Raw genomic sequence first — 18662 nt, 5'->3', positions numbered from 1 at the left:
GAAAAGTTGTCGAGTATGTTTAGCTACAACTCTGAATAAAAGAAAAATTAATTACTATCTTAAGAACTGAAAGAATTTGAAATAAACAGTAAAAATTAAATAAGATTCTGATCTGAGAAAGTTACAAATGGAGTAAGGGTAAGTAAATTTGGAATACTGATTTTAACTATAAGATTTCTGAATAATCTATAAAAAAGATAGAGCTTCTCATGGGAATTAGAATTATTTTGAACTATCTTAGTTCATAAGATAAACAACTTTATAATTTTAGAAACTGAACATCAGAGGTGAATAAAGATTTTAAGTAAAAGGAAAAAAATGCAAGCCAACTTTTGGTGCCAGTTAACTGGTACTTACAAATTGACACAAAACATTGTATCATTGGAAATACTCAAGAAGAATTTTGAAGAAAGGATCCAGAAATTAGTAGTTACAGTATTAGTAATAATGTCTGACCATATGGATAGGTTCAAAGATGTCAATGAGGCAATGGCAGATGTGAAGTAAGTAAACTTTTAAGTGAAGTTACGGACTTTTTGCTGACACTAACGTTGAAAAGTTGATGTTTTATACATTTGCTTATTATAAGTAAGGGAAGTGATATAAGTATCTAACCTTATAGGGGTAAAGTTGTCTGTATTTATTGTAATAAAAGTTGGAAGTCTTCTTTGTAGTTTTCTTTTCTGTATTTTTTCTTGCACTTTTTATTTTTTCTTATTATTGTCTTCCTTTAAGTTTAGCTTATATTACTTTTTAACTATTGTGATCAATATCCATAATAATCATATGTAAAAAAAGAAATACAGATAGGATATGCAGTATGATAATTTAATCCATCTGAACTACCCAAACTAATTGAAAGGAGATATGTAAATATCCATAATCAATAAAGAATTGCCCTTGTTATAATCTAGAGCGCCACCATAACTATTCAAGAGGATGGATAGGGATGGATGGATAGGGAAGAGGATGGATAAGTAATATTTATTCTCATATCACTTAATATTCTCGAAGAGACATTCTGAACAAAGTTTTAATCCTACTTGATTTGCAAGACAGAGACAAGTGCTTTCCACAATGACTCATTCTCAAATCAAGAGAGAACTTCAGTTGTTTCTCCTCTTTATTCAACCTTAATCTAAAAACCCATCCTAGACCTTTATGGCCTATGTCTAAGAGAAGCTTGAATTTTATCAAAAAATATTTACAAGCAATATTCCAAATTCTCTTTCAACAGACTCATCCTGCTGTTTTCCTCCTTTAGCTTACAGTTTGAATGTATGGAAGAGCCCCCTTCTAGAAAGAGCAGCTTTCTCTTACTGGGTAGTTTCAAGTGATTTTCCTATCCAGCTCAACTAATTGCTATTCATGTGGGACACTAAGTTTGGGAAGGTTGCTCTTGAAACTAGATTTGCCGAAGAAAATAGAATAAAATGGGTGTTCGTTTACTTCTAACCTCTCTCTCCTTTCTGCACTCTCTTTCGTACATTCTGGGTTCATTCTTTGTCTAGTACTTGGTTATCGATCAGGTAATGAAGAATGCAAATGTTTAGGCCGGTAGGGTCCTGAAACTTTACATCTCTCAGTTTCTTCAGCTAGTTGGACTATTACAGAAAAGAGTTACGAAAGTGGTTCATTTAGTGGAAACATATGATACAAGCTGTGATAGCGTAGTCCTTGAATTACTGGGATGGTGTTTTTGAGCACTTAGATTCTACTGTCAGTTCCTCTCTTCAAAGTCTCCTTATGACTTGTGACAGTTGACCCACAGAGGCTCCTCAAAAGTATGACGTGCACCTGCAAATCTCAGTGAAAGCTATACAAGCTTTTATTGGAGGGGAGGGCGCCTTCAACATTTCAGAAATGTTTTGCCATTGCCTCCTTCCTAGGGTTGAGAAGGTGTAACTGGTTCAAAGTCACCCAGCTGGTTTTGTATCTAAAGTGGGACTAGAATTCAAAGTCTCCCAGTTTCTAATTTGGTACCTTAACCACTACACAAAGCTGGATCTCTAATGAAGTTCTTCATTACTGTTATGGTAACTCAGCTCCTTCCTTTTCCACAGGACTTCTCTTCTTGTACTTCCACTATTCAGAATCTGTTTCCTCAGGTGTGTATCTTTTTCTCTCTCCTTACCTGTGAGTCCTCTTTTTCCTTCTTCTGCTTCCACACAGTGTGATTAGCTTGCATCAGTACCTGTTCAGTGATATTTGGGGCATGTTTGTTGAGCTGTACAACTTTATGCTCTAGTTCTATGCCATACTATTTGACAATATATATATATATATATATGCACTGAGTCTACCTGGGTTATATAGGTAAGAAAAAGAAAACAGAAGAGACAGTAAGTGTTCCTAGATGAAACAGGAATACAGGGCAATTTATTTTTTTATTGTTCATATATTTTGATCCAGGAGGGAGATGGAGTCAAACCAAAGACATTGTCATGCCAGAAGCTCTCCCCCAAATGGTGCTTCCTAGACTGTGAGTACATATGACTGTGGTTACTTCAGTATCCGTAAACTTTACAATCACTGTGTGGAAACTGTTGCATTAAAGATTTCCCATGCTACCATCTTGGGAAAATCTTGCCACTAATGCTGGCACTGCAGTAGAAAATGTTTCCATAATAGGATTTTATTTTTCTTAAGTTAATGGCATTCGGCTGCACCTTTGGAAAGTTCCTTTGTTCTCAATTGCTTTCTCTGACCATTTTTTGGCTATTCTTGAATACATACCAGATAGAAGGAACTTTTCAGGATTTAATGCAGGAATCACTGAAACATTGAGTTGGGGGGGGGGCTGTGGTATATTAAGTATTGAGTGCAATACTCCTGCTCAGTTCAAGAATCAACAATTAAATAATCCCAGGCAAGCAGCTAGCTGTCCCCTGCTGGAACTAAAGTGGAGCCTTTCTGATTTTTTTTAACCAGATACTCAATCTTTTCTTTTTATAACTTAAATTCCTTATTCCATGTCCTACACTCTGGAATGAGAGAAAGCTGGTTTTGACTTTTCTTTCATTTGATGTCCTTCTGGTAGGTATTTGACGAACACTATCATATATCCCTCCATTGTCTGTTCTTAAAATTAAATGTAACCAGCATTTTCAAACTATTCCTTGTCCTCTGATCATTGATATCACCCTCTGAATCTGATCTGATCCAGTTTCTCAGAAACGTCCTTAAAGAACTAAATTCAGTAATTGAACTGCCTTGGCTATTTTTTTGCAGGAACATCACTATGCAGCACAATACTATTCCAGGTTTTCTAGCAAAACTAGAAAACAAAAATATAGGCCCAGAGTACAGTTACAGTATACACATTACATACTGTATATTTTTATATACAGTATATAATATAAAATATTTTTATATTTTTAAGCAAGTAATTTTTCACTTCTCTCTGCTAAATTCAATTTAGCCTCTTTCTCTAGCGAGAGATTATAGATTTTACATATGTCTTTTTATGGTATTAGGTATCCTGCCTAATTTTGTTTCTCTTTCTAAGCCCTGCGTGCAAATATCATCTACTTCAGCTGAAAAGTTGGTGGAGGAATAAGTGTAGTTAAATTTAACATTTGTTATGGGGTAACCGAGTTGCTGCATTTGGACTGCAGTGATGCCAAGTCATGATGAGAACATAAAGAAAACTTTATCTCTGAAACTGTCAAGTGTTCTACATTTTTGCAGTTCAGATATGGTATCCCTGAATTTGGTTTAATTGATTAGAGAACAACATAAGACATGAACAGATGCTTAATAGATATTCTGGATCTATATGCACTAATTGGGGGACAAAAATACTGTGTTAAAAAGTAGATGTGTGAAAAGAATTGTTTAATAATAATAATAGTAATAATAATAATAAAGTTGGAAGGGGCTTTGGAGGTCATCTGGTCCAACCCCCTGCTCAGGCAGGAAACCCTATACCATTTCAGACAAATGGCTGTCCAGTCTCTTCTTAAAAACTGTTGGAGCATTCACAGCTTCTGGAGGCAAGTTGTTCCACTGATTAATTGTTCTAACTGTCAGGAAATTTCTCCTTAGTTCTAGGTTGCTTCTCTTTTTGGTTAGTTTCCATCAGTTGCTTCTTGTGCTGCCTTCAGGTACTTCGGAGAATAGCTTGACTCCCTCTTCTATGTGGCAGCCCCTGAGATATTGGAACACTGCTATCATGTCCCCCCTAGTCCTTCTCTTCATTAAACTAGACATACCCAATTCCAGCAACCGTTCCTTATATATTTTAGCCTCCAACCCCCTGATCATCTTTGTTGCTCTTCTCTGTACTCTTTCTAGAGTCTCAACATCTTTTTTACATTGTGTTGACCAAAACTGGATGCAGTATTCCAAGTGTGGCCTTACCAAGGCATTGTAAAGTGGTATTAACACTTCAGATGATCTTAATTCTGTCCCTTTGTTAATACAGCCCAGCACTGTGTTGGCTTTTTGGCAGTTGCAGCACACTGCTGGCTCATATTTAAGTGATTGTCCACTAGGACTCTAAGATCCCTCTCACAGTTGCTACTATTGAGCAAGGTACCACCCATACTATACCTGTGCATTTGGTTTTTCTTGCCTAAAGAAAAACTCAATGGGTGGAGAATATTTTTGCCTGAGGTCAGCACTAGTTTCAGGAAAGGGTATCTCAATCTATATGCCAGCAGCAACAAAATTGGAATTGGAAATGGACAGGACAACCCACTCACTCTTTCCCCACCTCTTTTTCTCTCCAATGGATGGTAAAGTACTGTAGCACCATCAGAGCAGGAGGCAGCTTCAAAATCCCTTTATAAGTATTGCATAAAATACTTAGACATCTACAAACATAAAATAATCTATTCTTATGTTTGGTCCCGTAAGCTTTCCAGCTCATTGCTGTAATTAGACAGAAGCCATAATTCACTTTACTCTCATTGCAATTCACTAAATCATTTGAGTTCTAGATTACTAGGTTGGAATAAGCCATACATTTAAACTCCAAGTTAGGGAAGGTCTGTATCTGAGCAATAGAACCTGTGCTTTATTTGTAGAATATCCTTGGTTCAGTTCTTGGCATCTCTAGATTAGAGAGAGCACACTTGGGTCTGAATTAAAGAGCAAATGGCAATCATCATACAACAGTGTCATTTTACAATATAAATATCAGGGTCCATTTAGATGGATTAACAGTATATATAAAGAAGGCTTTTTGTGTTTCAGAAAAATAGAACCTTAGCTTCAGGGAAAAGTCTTGAACACACTTCACTTTCATCCAATTACGGAACTTTGGACTATCTAAAATTTGAGGGAGTTTATACCGTTGGCATCTGTTGCTATTTCTCCATGTTGGGACAATTTGGGATAGATAAATTCTCTACAAGTTGACTACAATAACAGTTTCTTAACAGAGGGTTTTAAAACTTTAATTTTGTCTTTTTTATTGTTGTTGTTAACTATTTTGACATTAATATAGTAGATAGATGACAGGTTAATGATTTGCAAATATATTTAGTAGTTTAAAATTTGGAAGGGGCAGTTTTACAAAAGGTGAGAAACTAATATTCTAATAAGCAGTATTCAATTGAGAGGATAATTTGTGAAGGTTTTTTTCTTTTTTTAATGCACTTTTTTAATGTCTTGTTTGTTTTGTGTTTTTTCTTAGTTTTTTTTTTAATTTTGAAGGTTTATATTTTAACTTTTTTTGAATAAAAATAAAAAGAGTAAAAAAGAACTAATGGCAATCCTTATACAACAACAGTCTCATTTTACAATATAAATATCAGGGTCAATGTAGTTGGATTAATAGCATATATAAGAAGGCTTTTTGTGTTTCAGAAAAATAGAGCCTTGGTTTCAAGGAAATGTCTTGAACAAGCTTCCTCTTCTTCTTCTTCTTCTTCTTCTTCTTCTTCTTCTTCTTCTTCTTCTTCTTCTTCTTCTTCTTCTTCCTCTTCCTCTTCCTCTTCTTCTTCTTCTTCTTCTTCTTCTTCTTCTTCTTCTTCTTCTTCTTCTTCTTTTTAATTATTTATTTTTAACCAACAAAGCAAAACATAACACACATACACACACAGTCTATACTCCTCTCCCTTTTTTTTACAGCGATTACGTAACGGTAATCTTCTATTATTTACATTTCCCCCCATATTCTTCTTTAGAATATTTGTTCTTATTGCCCCGTTGTTTCTTATTTACATTTTTCTTCCTTCATATTCTACTTCTTACTAAGAATAGTTCATATTATTATACATTATTATACACATATTTTCACTTTTGACCTTTCCATATTTATTCTCCTCTATTATTTCTAGTCTTAACCAGTCATACCACTTGTTCCATGTTATATAGTACTCTGTAACAAGCTTCGTTTTCATTCAGTTATGGAACCTTTTGACTATCCAAAATTTGAGGGAGGACTTTATACCGTTGCCATCTGTTGCCATTTCTCCATGTTGGACTGAATGGTAATGCCTGAATGAGATTACTCCTTGGCCAGCAGATGGCTCTACAGGAAAAGGCTGAGGAAAATAAAGCAGTTTCACCATAACCTAGCTAAGAATTCCCAGAAACAATGAATAGCAATGAATTTGCTGCAGTAAAAAGTTGCCTTTTGTGCATCAAATTCAATTATAGCTTTTGGGGGGGGGGGACAAGAGAAGGCAAAGTAATAACAATTGATTTCATTATTTTTTTTCCCCCTTGCTGGGTCTGTGACCCAACCAGCTGTGTTTTGCAAAAATTCTCAAGTGCTCGGCAGAACAGCAGAAACTTGTTTACAAACACAGTTTTGTTCCAACTTCTTTCCCAGCTATAATTTGCCCCCTACCTGAAGGCCTTCCTAAAGCTTTCAGCTGCACTTTTCACTTTTAGTAGCATGCTTCAGCTCTTTTTAAGGTTTTAGTTTAAGCAAGACTCTGAGACTCTCCCACAGGCTCAGACAATGGGAGCTTTTGTCCCCCTATAGCAAAGCTGGAATAAGTTCCCAAACAGACAGGGAACAGTTTGCATGGTTTTTGGAGTCTGTTGACGCAGCACATCCCTCTGGGCCTCCCTTCAGTAAAGTTATAGTGGGCAATTGGAACAAAGCTCTAAAGATCTAATAGATGGGGACAACATGCAATACAGTGGGATTTAACCAGGATAGATACTGGAGAGTGCAGAAAGTTAAAAAAAAAAAAATGGACAGGCCACAATGAAGACTGAGGAGAGGACACTGGGAGAGATTCATGTCTTACAGGTCCTTTTTATATAATACTAGTAGATGGAACCGTATTCTATGTATATTCTTCCTTCTAATCAAGGTGTGTAAGAGAGAAAGAAAGAGTAATTTGTTTCACTGATTTCTTCTGCTTTCCAGATTCCATTTGTTTGTTTTTTCATACTTCTTAACTGCCCGTCACTCTCCCTCCATTTTGTGTGGACTTTTAAAATCTTTCCTCTGTCTCCGCTCCCTCAGGGAACTTGGAATGGGATCTTTAGGCTCCCACCCTTGGCCACACCTCCTTCACCTCGCGCCTCATGCTTCTGGCCATTTGCCTCCAGCATTCCTCCTCAGCGGGCCCTCCCCTGCTCAATGGGCCTCTTGCCTTCCGCCCTGTGCCCTTTGGCCTGGCCGTTTCGCCAAGGCACCCTTTGTCCTGGGCCTTTGGTTGCATAGGTCAGATAGCTGCCAGCCAATCAGGTGGGTGGCAGGGAGAAGCCATGGTGCTGCAAGGGGACAGCATGCAGTGGGTGATTGCAGGGGCTGTGTTGTGGGGCAGCAGGCGAACGTCAGGGCCTGCACGGCTTCTCCAATTGAGGGGGGTGGGGGGTGAATAGGCGAATGGCAGGGCCAGCGCAGCTTCTGCCATTGCGGGGGACGTGGGAGGAGGGGCGGCCTGGTGAGGGACAGCAGGTGAATGGCACCTTATCCGACACATTCATTTTGTGTATTAAACAAGCAAAGCACCAAATGTCTGTCTCAGAAACGTATGGTTATCATATGTTTGTGAAGTCGAGCCTGCCAATTAAATGCATTTAAAATTTAATTTTCTTTGCATGCTGCTTGCCTGCTGCCCCATAATACAGCACTTGCGATTGCCCATGGCTTCTGCCTGACACCCACCCGATTGGCTGGCGGCTATCTGTCCCGTGCAGCCAAAGGCCCAGGACAAAGGGTGCCTCGGTGAAACAGCCAAGCCAAAAGGCACGGGGTGAAGGGCAAGGGTCCCATTGGCCAGGGAGAATGGGTGGGGGAGGGCCAGCCAAGGAGGAACGCTGGAGGTAAATGGGCGGAGGCAAGAGGCAAGAGGTGAAGAAGGCGTGGCCCAGAGTGGGAGCCTTATGCTCCTAGACCCCAAGGAACTGTAGGATACTATAGTTCTGCCAGTATCAGTAGGTCAGTTATTTGTTAGCTTCTCCTTCACTCCGGCCCATCCCTTATTCATAAGGAATAAGAGAAAACCATCCTTCCAAATGTACATCACTGTATAATCTTGTTCCCAAATAAAGAAATGACATCACCAGTCCCGATGCACAACATACAGGCACATGGACCCATTTGATTATGGGATCCCAGTGAGAAGAGGCCATCCCTTTTGTGCCCCTGTCTGAGGATCCTGTTCCCAGATATTGTTGCTGCAGATTGTTTCCTCTTTTTCTGCCAGTTTCCCAGCTGCATGTTCCAAATAGAGGAAAATGTGTCATTGGAGGAAAAAAAAAAAAAAGCTGGAGTGGTATTCAGGGGCAACACAGGCTCATTAAAATGGTTGAATTACTGGCCTTCATCAACAGCTCCACGACTGTAAATCTCTCCCCAGGACAGGATAAACGAGGCTCTTTCAGTCTTCTAATCTGCTCTGGCTTGTGTCATGAGCTCCCCTCCCTTTCCCATCACTTCTGCTCTATTCCCAAATAAAATTCCCCAGTCTTTCTAGGGTCCAGCCATAGCAACCTCCGCTTGGTCACAGCATTTTGAAGATCCAAAAGAAGTAAAGAAAGTTCTGTAAGTCAACAAAATTTAGTCACCTGGGCTGTAGTTCCCTAGCTGAATGCTCTCCTATGCCCAGAGCCTTGGTACAGACATATGGAGGCAAAACAAAAGTTCTGATCTATTGGGTGTGAGCACCCAATAACACTAAAGACTATTTATTAATGATTCTGATCTATTGGGAGTGAGCACTTCCCCTCCATTTCCATATAGCTCAGCCACTTGCTCCTGGCTTTTGGATGCATTGGAAGTTGAACAACATATCAGAAGGGCCCCAAACTGGGAAACTGAATACCTCTATATTTTCTTTATAAACCAGCAATGCCTTTTGAGTAAGACAGCAAATTCCCCTATTGTTGGAAGGCAGAAGACAGCTTTCTAACATGTCACAGAAGCATTGTCAGAAAAAGAGTTGTCTTGGTATCATGGCTTGTATCCTATCTACTTGCTAATCTACCTTAGTCTTATGTGAAATGAGTCAGAAACCTTCTGGAAAAGTTGGGAAATCATAGACTTTTTAAATTAGACAGCAGCAAATTATTTACATAGTTGCAGTCATATTCTGAAAGTCTATACAAATGCTAGCTGGAGTGCCCTTACATCATCCTAATTGGGTGTGTGTGTGTGCGTTCACTGATCTTGGTGGAGAAAGAAATGTGCATAACATGGTATGATGGAGCATTTAGGAGCAGCCAGTTCTTGCTTTATTCCTCATGGAACTTTTTATGTCACTTAAACCGTCAAAGATGGGAGTAACTCCTACTAACATGAATCCCTGGCACTCAGTGGATTTTATTTAATTTTAAATTATTCTTTCATTGATTAACAGATAGTGATGATAATAACCTATCAGTTTAACTGTCAAGATATGAAAGTGAGTTTTATATTCAGTACGATACGCATACAGGTATATGTCACACCGAGTATCTTGTTAAATGAATGAGATTTTGTCAAAACTCACTATATTTAGCATACGCAACCATGTAATAAGAAAAAAAAGCACATTTTAATGAAGCTGGTTTCTTTATTTGTACTCAGGCAAGGTGACTAAAAATAAGAGAATAATTGGATCTGTTTACCTTAATGCAGTAAATCATGTTTTATTAAAGTGGCTAACAACGTTGACACCATATGTCATGCTTATTGTATTCAGCATTCAATTATGGAATATTGCCTTGAGTTCAGAATTCAACATCTTTCAGTTGTCTCTTTGGAAAGGCAAATTCCAGGGCTTTCTGCTACAAAGATATATTGGGAAGTAGGTAGACAATATCAGTTAAATTATTGAGAAAATGAATGAAGGCACTTAATAACTTTCTGGGATTCTGTATAAATACCAAGTAACTTATGTATTTCTTTTACAGCAACCACCGCAGATCGTTTTTATAGAATAGACCGTGCCCAGGTGAGCTTTACTTTGTTGTCCAAAGAGAATGGACAATGAGCTTCTCCAATAAATAAAAAATAAAAAGTATATTTTCATGCTTTTTATAAAATAGCATATGATTCTTTACATACATCTTAGTTTTTAATTTCTTTTTTAAATATTCAGTACTACTTTCAGAAATAGTTATTATCTCGAGCTAAGTTTTGTTTCTGTTTGTTTTTGATGTATTTATATAGAAAAAAAAAACAATTGTAGTGGTTTGCTGCATATTATCAAATGATATTGATTGAGGTCCTGACTAGATAACAATAGTAGAAAAATTCTGTCCCTAAAATTATTTATCTATATAATTCCAGGAACATCTTAATTATGTAACAGAGATCACCCAGGATGAGTTGTTTGTGTTAGACCCAGAACTAGTGCGCACTCAAACAGTGGGCACATCTCCTGCCATGCCTGACCTTGTTGATGTTCCCTCAACACCTACAAAGCAACACCTTCCTCTCCCAATTTCACCACCGTCTACACCAGTCTCCAGGTGAGGCTGTCTGCTTGGGGACTAGAGGTAAGAAAGACCAGGCTAGATTAAGGGAAGGACCCCAAGGAAAAATAGCTTAAGGTTTTATACAAAATGAGGAATGAGAATTCAGTCTTTGTGAGTTGAATCTTTGAACTGGGATAGGAGGGCTTATTTGTCAGCTCCATTAGAAATACCAGGCTATAAAATCAACTCTATAGGATGGCTACAACAACCTCTGTTGAGATTGACTGTACTAACAACATTTTGCAAGTCTGATTGTGCTGTACCTCCTCCTCCTCCTCAGTGAACTACAGAAGTGTCAGCCTGAGCCACTTCCAAAGGTTATCTGAATGTCTGGACTTTAAAAGTGTATTAGTCCCTTTTGCCTGTCAAGGTGATGTTCCTTACTCTCTATACCAGTGTTTCTCAACCTTGACAATTTTAAGGCATGTGGACTTCAACTCCCAGAATTCCACAGCCAGCAATGCTGGCTGTGGAATTCTGGGAGTTGAAGTCCACATGCCTTAAAATTGTCAAGGTTGAGAAACACTGCTCTATACCCATAGCTTCAATAATTGGAATATTGGATCATCTGTTTTAATTTTAACGGAATGGCATGGTGGTTCAAACTGGGTGAACAAGCCAAGATAGAAGATGTGAATTCCTGAAAACATCTTGGATCAATTACTTATTTCAGATGGCTTAATTCCTTAAATAGCACAAATCAGAATTACCAATTTGTAGGAACAGCAGGATCTTCCCTATTCTGTCTCTTTGATTCTAGGCACATAGAGAGGAATTCTTATAGAAGGGAGGGCCTTGAATAGGAAGGACCTGTTTTTTAGCTTTGAATCTTTCTTGTTTTGTTCTTCCAGCTCAGCAGTGGACAGCAGCCAGACCCTTAAAGGTGAGGCCTTTTGTTCACTATATGGACTTGCGGTATAATTTGTTTCTAACTTTTTTTAGCATAACTGATACAATCTATAGAAGTGAGAAGCATCAGTGCTGTGTCCAGTTATACTTATTTGAATATTTACACTTGGGGAAAGACGTTTGATCACCAATGTGCTTGATCATGCAGGTGAGATCTCACATTGGGATATGTCCAGATTTGAAAACGAGTGTTTTAGTACAGCTTGCAGTAGAGTTTACTTTTAGCATCTGGTAGGTGACATTTAGATATAAGAGCATTACACAACTACAAAGATACAAGCAGAAGCCAGGCCAGAACACTATGCAAATGTTCTCTAATGCAGGAAAATTAAAGTTTTATTCATCCCTGCTGCAACAGGAATTTAAAGTTGCTGGAATCCTGCTTGGGGAATTCTTTCTGGAGAGCACCTGCTTGGATGATGGTTCTCAAGGCAAGAAGCATTGGCTTTGCATACTGCCTTCCTCAACTCACAACATTTGGGAGAAAATGTCACAGTGATACAAAGTTAATCTTCCATCTCTAGCAGCATGGGATGCAAGGAAAAGCAGCAGGATTAAGGTCTGCCAGATGCCAGTCAGGGACCTCTTTCAGTTGAACAAATGAAAAGTGTTTCCTAGAGTTGAATAGAGTATAATTCCTCGAAATATGAACCATTGATAAGGCATCTTCCAGGTACCATCTCCTTGAGGGCATCTGCTTTCCTCTTTCCTGTTCACCTTTTCTGCCTCATCTTTTCACGCTGACTAATCATTTATGCTATGAAAGGAATCTGCAGGATTTTTTTTCTGCCATAAAACCAAAAACGTGTCCAAAAACCATCACAAAATGGCTGCCCTGAGGACTACCCTAATGACATCAAGCAAGTTCTTTCCTAAATAATCAGTTACAAAAGACATGTTGGATAAAACACCTATTTCTCAGGAGAGCAAATGATAATGCCAATAGGAAAAAAGCTTAGACAAAAAATGTACAAATTTAAAAATGCCTGGACATCCATGGGTGGGGGAGGGGGTTTAAGACAAATACAGAAATCTTCTAGGTAATACCTTCATAAAAAAATTGTACACTGGGAAGCTGTGTGATTTATTCCCCCATTCCGCTTTCCATTCCTGTATCTCCTTAGGACAGTGGTTCTCAACCTTTTTAATGCCGCGACCCCCAACCGGTTGTAAGTCGAGGACTACTCAACCGGTCGTAAGTCGAGGACTACCCAACTGGTGCAGCACCGTTTGCAGAATAGGACTTTTGGTGGGCTCAGCAGGGCGGAGACAGCCTAGACAATTCCTATTGGCTTTTGAAAGCCAATAGAATTAGACTCTATTCAAGAGAGTCTATTCTATTGGCTTTCAAAAGCCAATAGAATAAAAGGGAGTAGCACAGCTAAGGTAAAGGGGGAAAAAATGGCGGACTGTGTTGTTTGGCGACCCCCGTGAAATGGTCATTCGACCCCAAATGGGGTCCCGACCCACAGGTTGAGAACCACTGCCTTAGGACATTTTGATTAGGGAGCTAAAAAGTACAGATTTTAACTGGTTTGCTCTCTTTCTTGACTTTGTCTTCCTTGGGAAGAGCATGACATATTGTGAGCACCTAAAGAGGTGTCATGAGTTTCACACTGGAGATCTGAGTCATGTGCTTTTCTCCCTCCTTGAATATTTTTGTTCTTCCCATATCCTTCCTCCCTCTCTTCCCCCCCCCCCCCACTTTCCTGGTTGTACTCTCTTAATTTCCTCAATAACTTGTTTCTTAAATTCTCTACATCTGAGTTATGTATTAGGTTGGATGTTTGTGTGTGAGATTTGGAGTTGCAGGAAAAAGGAAACAATACTAGCAACCTGTGAAAATCAGGGAATTTCACAAGTCTTATTCCTTGTACTACACCTATGTCTACAAAAATGAGTATCTAAGAGCAGTGAAACTTAAACAATGAAGTTCTTGATGCTCTCTGAGCTTGGTTGTTTTGTTTACAGACATTCCATTATCTGATTAGGTAAAATATAAGTGCTAGTGAATGTGGGGTTTGCTCTCTGTTTATATACAGCAACTTACCCTGCCAGTATTGGTGGGGGGGGAGCTGTTTTCTCCTTGGTAGTTCAAGTAGAAAACAATACCTTAGTCAAGGAACTATCATTAGCACTGTAGTTGTGTAATAAACAGGATCTACAAGCAAACAACCAAGCTCAGAGAGCACAAAGGACTCCACAGTTCAAGCCATTATCTTCTATTGAAATGTAAACAGTAGAACATTTACTCAGGAAATGATGAATTTGAATAAATTACTGTATCTTGCCTCCACAGTAACACATATTTTGCATCTAAATTTGGGGGGGGGCTTATCTTTCCTCTTCCAGACACGCCCAATGGAGCTTACATTCCATGTCAGAAAAGTTTGCATGCATAAAACCAAATTTTGTTGGTTATTTTTAATATGTAAATTGAGGATTCTAATATGGGGATTTGCATCACTTTCTTCTTCCTTCTGTGAGCAAGTCCTCTGTCTATAGGTTTCCATAGGAGTGAAGCTCCCATTCAGTTAATTGGGAGTTTCCCCCCCCCCTGTATATTGCAAGAATAGTGAGGGATCCAATTCAGAATCTCCACAAGAAGCAAAAAGTTGTGCCTTTTCTCTCCCTTTTCACACTAGGATTCTATTCTTACTTCTGAATAAGAATAACAATTGCAGGCTTCCCCCTCCTAATTAAAACCTCCAGAATTTTTGAGTTGCAACTTGTCTGAGATTGATGGAAGTAAGAGTTATCCTAATGAACAGCAGTACACAAAAGTCACAAGTAATTTTATGAGGTTTTTCTCGATAGCTATCTTTGTTTTCATTAGCCACTTTCTGTCCCCAAGTAGAATTATTGTCAGCCCTCCCACCAGTTGCTATTTCTTTGGCATTTGTCTTTCTCACATGTCTTGCCTTTTTTTTTTGTCAACTACTTCATTTTGCACTCTGCTGTCTCTTCTTTTACAGATGATGCTTTGATAGATGCTGCCAAGAATAACAATTTTTCCAAGGTAACAGCTCTGTTGTGTTAAAATCAAGCTGCAATGTTGAGAAGAATATAATAGAATATAGTACCTATGCCACAGCAATAGTACCTATGCCACACCACTATCATCCAAAGTGGTTTTATTTAGGGTTTGTATATAACAGTGCCATTTGCATTACTTCTCAATCTCTTCCCAATCTCTTAGTGGTGCCAAGTGACTTGCTGATTTCAGCTTGCTTGTTATCCTTCAGCAGCCGTGCAGATTTCCTTTAAGACAGGTGGTCCTTTCATTCAGTGAATTCCTAATAGGCTCACCAAGGGCCTCCTATTTCTGTTAGAGCTTTATTGTGACACCTAGAACAGGGCTTTTCAACCAGTGGTACGGGTACTACCTGTGGTACATTGGCATCTGGCAAGTGGTATGCAACCATCCTAGAAAAGTAGCAGGGGAGGGGAATGAACTGAACTGGTGGCAGCACCGCACAAGTCTGAAAGAGAGATGGCTGGAGCTGCAGGGCTCAGCGGAAGCACCAGGATCAGCGCCAGGCAACAGTGAAAACCTCGGACAGGAGGAAGAGCACCACCGGGTGGGCAGGCAGGTATCTTGCTCGGCTGTGGCTTGGGGGGCACTTTTTTCAGTGCCATTGTAACTTCGAACAGTCACTAAGCGAACTGTTGTAAGTTGAGGACTACCTGTACTTTATCACTTTTTCTTTTTGGGGGGGTCATCAAGTTTTTGACACCTTGCTAGGCAGCTGGTGGTACTCGGATATTGCCATATCCTAAAAGTGGTACAATGGGTGAAAAGGTTGAAAAGCCCTGGCCTAGAAGATATGACGAGAATTGCGATTAATTTTCCAGTAAAGATATTTAGACAAGTTACAACTTAAAACTTTCCATTTGGATAACAGACTTCTAAGAACTTGAATGAATTCCAGTTGTATGGATCTGACTAACACGAAAGCGTAAAACATCCATAGTTTTGACTCCTGGCAACTTCGTGGACAAGTCCCTACAAATGTTCTTGGCAAGATTTTGGAACTGGTTTGCCATTTCCTGCTTCCTAGGGCTGAACAAGAGTGACTGATCCAAGGTCATTCCGCTAGGTTTATGCCTAAGGCAAAACTAGAACTCACAGTCTCCTGGTTTCTAGCCTGCTGCCTTAGCCACACTAGCCAGTGTTTCTCAACCTTGACAATTTTAAGGCATGTGGACTTCAACTCCCAGAATTCCACAGCCAGCTGGCTGTGGAATTCTGGGAGTTGAAGTCCACATGCCTTAAAATTGTCAAGGTTGAGAAACACTGCACTAGACCAAACTACTTCAGCAGTATTAACTAATCTTGCTGAATTCAGGTGAGAATTTTAAATCCAGCTGCTGGTCCATAATAATCTCTGCTAGAAATATGTCGGGTGTCCTCTTTGTATCTGTTCTTTCAGAACTCAGAGCAATTTGGCACAGCGTTTTATATTCAGTGTCAGAAATACCTATAATGCAATCTTTATTACATTGTATTACAGGGAGATTTAGCATGTGTTCCTTGAGCCAGCTGTAAGTTAAGACAGTGCTTGCTGCAACAAAGAGAAATAAAAGCCCATCAGATTACTCTGTTAATGTCTCTTAATAGTGTTCTTATCCTCTAAGATGATAGAGGATAAGAAGACAGGAAGAATTGTGATGAAACCGAGTAATTACTATTTATAAAGCATTAACTCTTTGGATCCTTGTAATTTACGAGTAGGCTGTTCAGTTCAGCACTTGTGTGAACTTCTGTGCTTTTTATGATCCGCAAGGATAATATTTTTCACATTCTATTGGCAATATCCTTGTTGTAGATCACAATAGGGCCTCGTAATTCTGGCGCCTCAGGATCAATCCTGTTATTATGATTGGGCTTGCATACCACCTTATTTCAGGCTGAAATGGGTTGGGTAATGAGTCGTTTGGTATGTTACAGTATTGTAGCCGTTATCTTAGCATGGTGTATAATAACTAAGGCATTACACCATATTATTGTTCGTTTGTTTGGTCCTAGCACATTATGTGAAAGGAAATTGTTTTTAGTTAACCCAGATTTAGCAACCAGTGAACAGAGCAGAAGAGACCTGGCCTTTCGACTCTCTTGGATGATAAAGCAATGCTTTTGATATGGATAGAGCACCTGGTTATGTCCATCAGCCAGATGTCCCTCACTGTTACCAGCCCAGAAATAGGATTTGGCTGCAAATTTACTCTTTTATGTGAAACAGTGAATGCAGAGAAGAACACTATCTCACAGATTCTCTAAATATATCAGATCAGCTGCCTCTGATTACATCCAGTAATACTCTCTTTTGAATGGGAGACTGAAACATCCTTTTGCTGGAAAGGCCTTTTTAATTGCTTCTGGCTCATACCACAATCCAAGTGATTAACTGTTAACTTCTTTTTCCAGTAATCTCCTTTGGTTGCCGCTTGTTTTTAAACTTTTGTGTAAATTGCTTTGATTGAGGCTTACCTCGATAATGTCTGTATTGTGGCTCATTTCAAGTGATTCTGTGTTGCTCTAGTTCAAAGAATTGCACCAGGCTGGCAAAGACTTGATGATGCGTGATCCCATAGGCCAAACTGCCCTTCACCATGCTGTCAAATCAGGGAGTAAGGAGATTGTGAAATACATAATTGAAAATGGTAAGTCAGATCAGCAAAATGGATGATCTTATTAGCGATGATTATTTTAATCAGTGTAAGAAACTAGTCAACCAGAGAACTAGATTTCAACATGCTACTTTTATTATGGATTCTTGCAGTGTTGTATGACTGTGTAAAATATTATACTGACTTCAGCCTTAAGTGCATGTTACAGATATTCTTCAAACATTAATTGAGGCTTGCCTGATTAACTGGTTACTTGATGGGCCTGGCTAATCACAAAACACTTGTCTATCAGAAAGCCAACTAGTAATATCACTGCCCAGTTAACCCATAGCTTTATCCAGTGCTGTTCACTATTCCAGTTGATGGTTATCTTTTCTCTGAGCAGATAGGCAAACAAAGCAGCTTTCTGATGTTCTTATTTTCTGAGAGAATCGGTGAACCTGTGTAAATCAATATGGCAATATGGCATCCATAGATTTTGTGAAAAGAGCTTGTCTAGAGCTGATTAAAGCACCAGGCTAGAAGACAGAAGAAACCAGGAGATGTTGAGCTTTGGTCCTGCCTTAGGCACAAAAGCCAGATAGGTGACTTGGGGCCAGTCGCTCTCTCTCTCAGCCCAAATCATCTGACGAGGTTATTGTTGTGGGGAAAATAGAAGGAAGAAGGCGTATTACAGGGGTCTTCAAACTTACGCTGGCTGAGGAATTCTGGGAGTTGAAGTCCACAAATCATAAAAGGGCCAGTTTGAAGAACCCTGGCGTATTAAGTATGTTGAGTTACTTATAAAAGTAATAAAGATGGGATATAATTAAATAAATAAAAATATATAAAAGCAGATTTGGAATACTAAGTATTAGAAGATGAGTATTGCGCATTTCACAGAATGGTTTCAGTATGTGTATCCCATTTTCTCTTTAAGGGGAAGAAAATAGATTTTCCATCCATAGTAGACAGGGAAAATAGTGGCATGGATCATATCATGAAGATTGATCTTGTTTTCTCTTTCTCTATTCCAGCTCCTGCAGAGATTTTGGATGTGGCAGAAGAAGAGAAGTAAGTCCATTCTCAGTTATGGTGGCAGAACATCACAAGGGAACTTGTATACTGTTTTTTTTTTCCCCAATTGACCCAGCATGTGGGTGCCTGTGTATTTATTTATTCATGTGTTTGTTCATTCATTCATTCGTTCAAATTGGTATGGGAACAGTCTTATGTGTAGAGAAGGATAGCTCAGCCTAGACAGGGAA

The 18662-nt window shown here is 39.0% G+C and overlaps 1 protein-coding gene across 9 annotated transcripts in view; it reads left to right on the top strand.

The window, feature by feature from the left end:
- DGKZ (diacylglycerol kinase zeta) overlaps window positions 1-18662 on the top strand; it is a 136081-nt gene that overhangs the window by 109177 nt on the left and 8242 nt on the right. For 7 of the 9 annotated variants that reach the window (XM_039358456.1, XM_039358498.1, XM_039358507.1 and 4 more), the window contains 8 exons: window positions 2064-2108; window positions 2413-2482; window positions 10309-10349; window positions 10688-10869; window positions 11727-11758; window positions 14760-14803; window positions 17328-17448; window positions 18432-18468. In XM_039358456.1, coding sequence (XP_039214390.1) covers window positions 2064-2108; window positions 2413-2482; window positions 10309-10349; window positions 10688-10869; window positions 11727-11758; window positions 14760-14803; window positions 17328-17448; window positions 18432-18468 — 572 coding nt within the window. Of the gene's footprint in view, window positions 1-2063; window positions 2109-2406; window positions 2483-10308; window positions 10350-10687; window positions 10870-11726; window positions 11759-14759; window positions 14804-17327; window positions 17449-18431; window positions 18469-18662 lie in introns of all 9 variants that reach the window. The other 2 variants (XM_039358465.1, XM_039358472.1) reach the window with 2 other exon arrangements.

Source organism: Crotalus tigris, unplaced genomic scaffold (assembly GCF_016545835.1).
Source record: "Crotalus tigris isolate CLP2741 ecotype Arizona unplaced genomic scaffold, ASM1654583v1 scf7180000017576.4783729, whole genome shotgun sequence".
In the NCBI taxonomy this organism is placed as follows: domain Eukaryota; kingdom Metazoa; phylum Chordata; class Lepidosauria; order Squamata; family Viperidae; genus Crotalus; species Crotalus tigris.
Note: the sequence above shows the minus strand (reverse complement) of the source record. Positions and strands in the feature narration are given on the sequence as shown.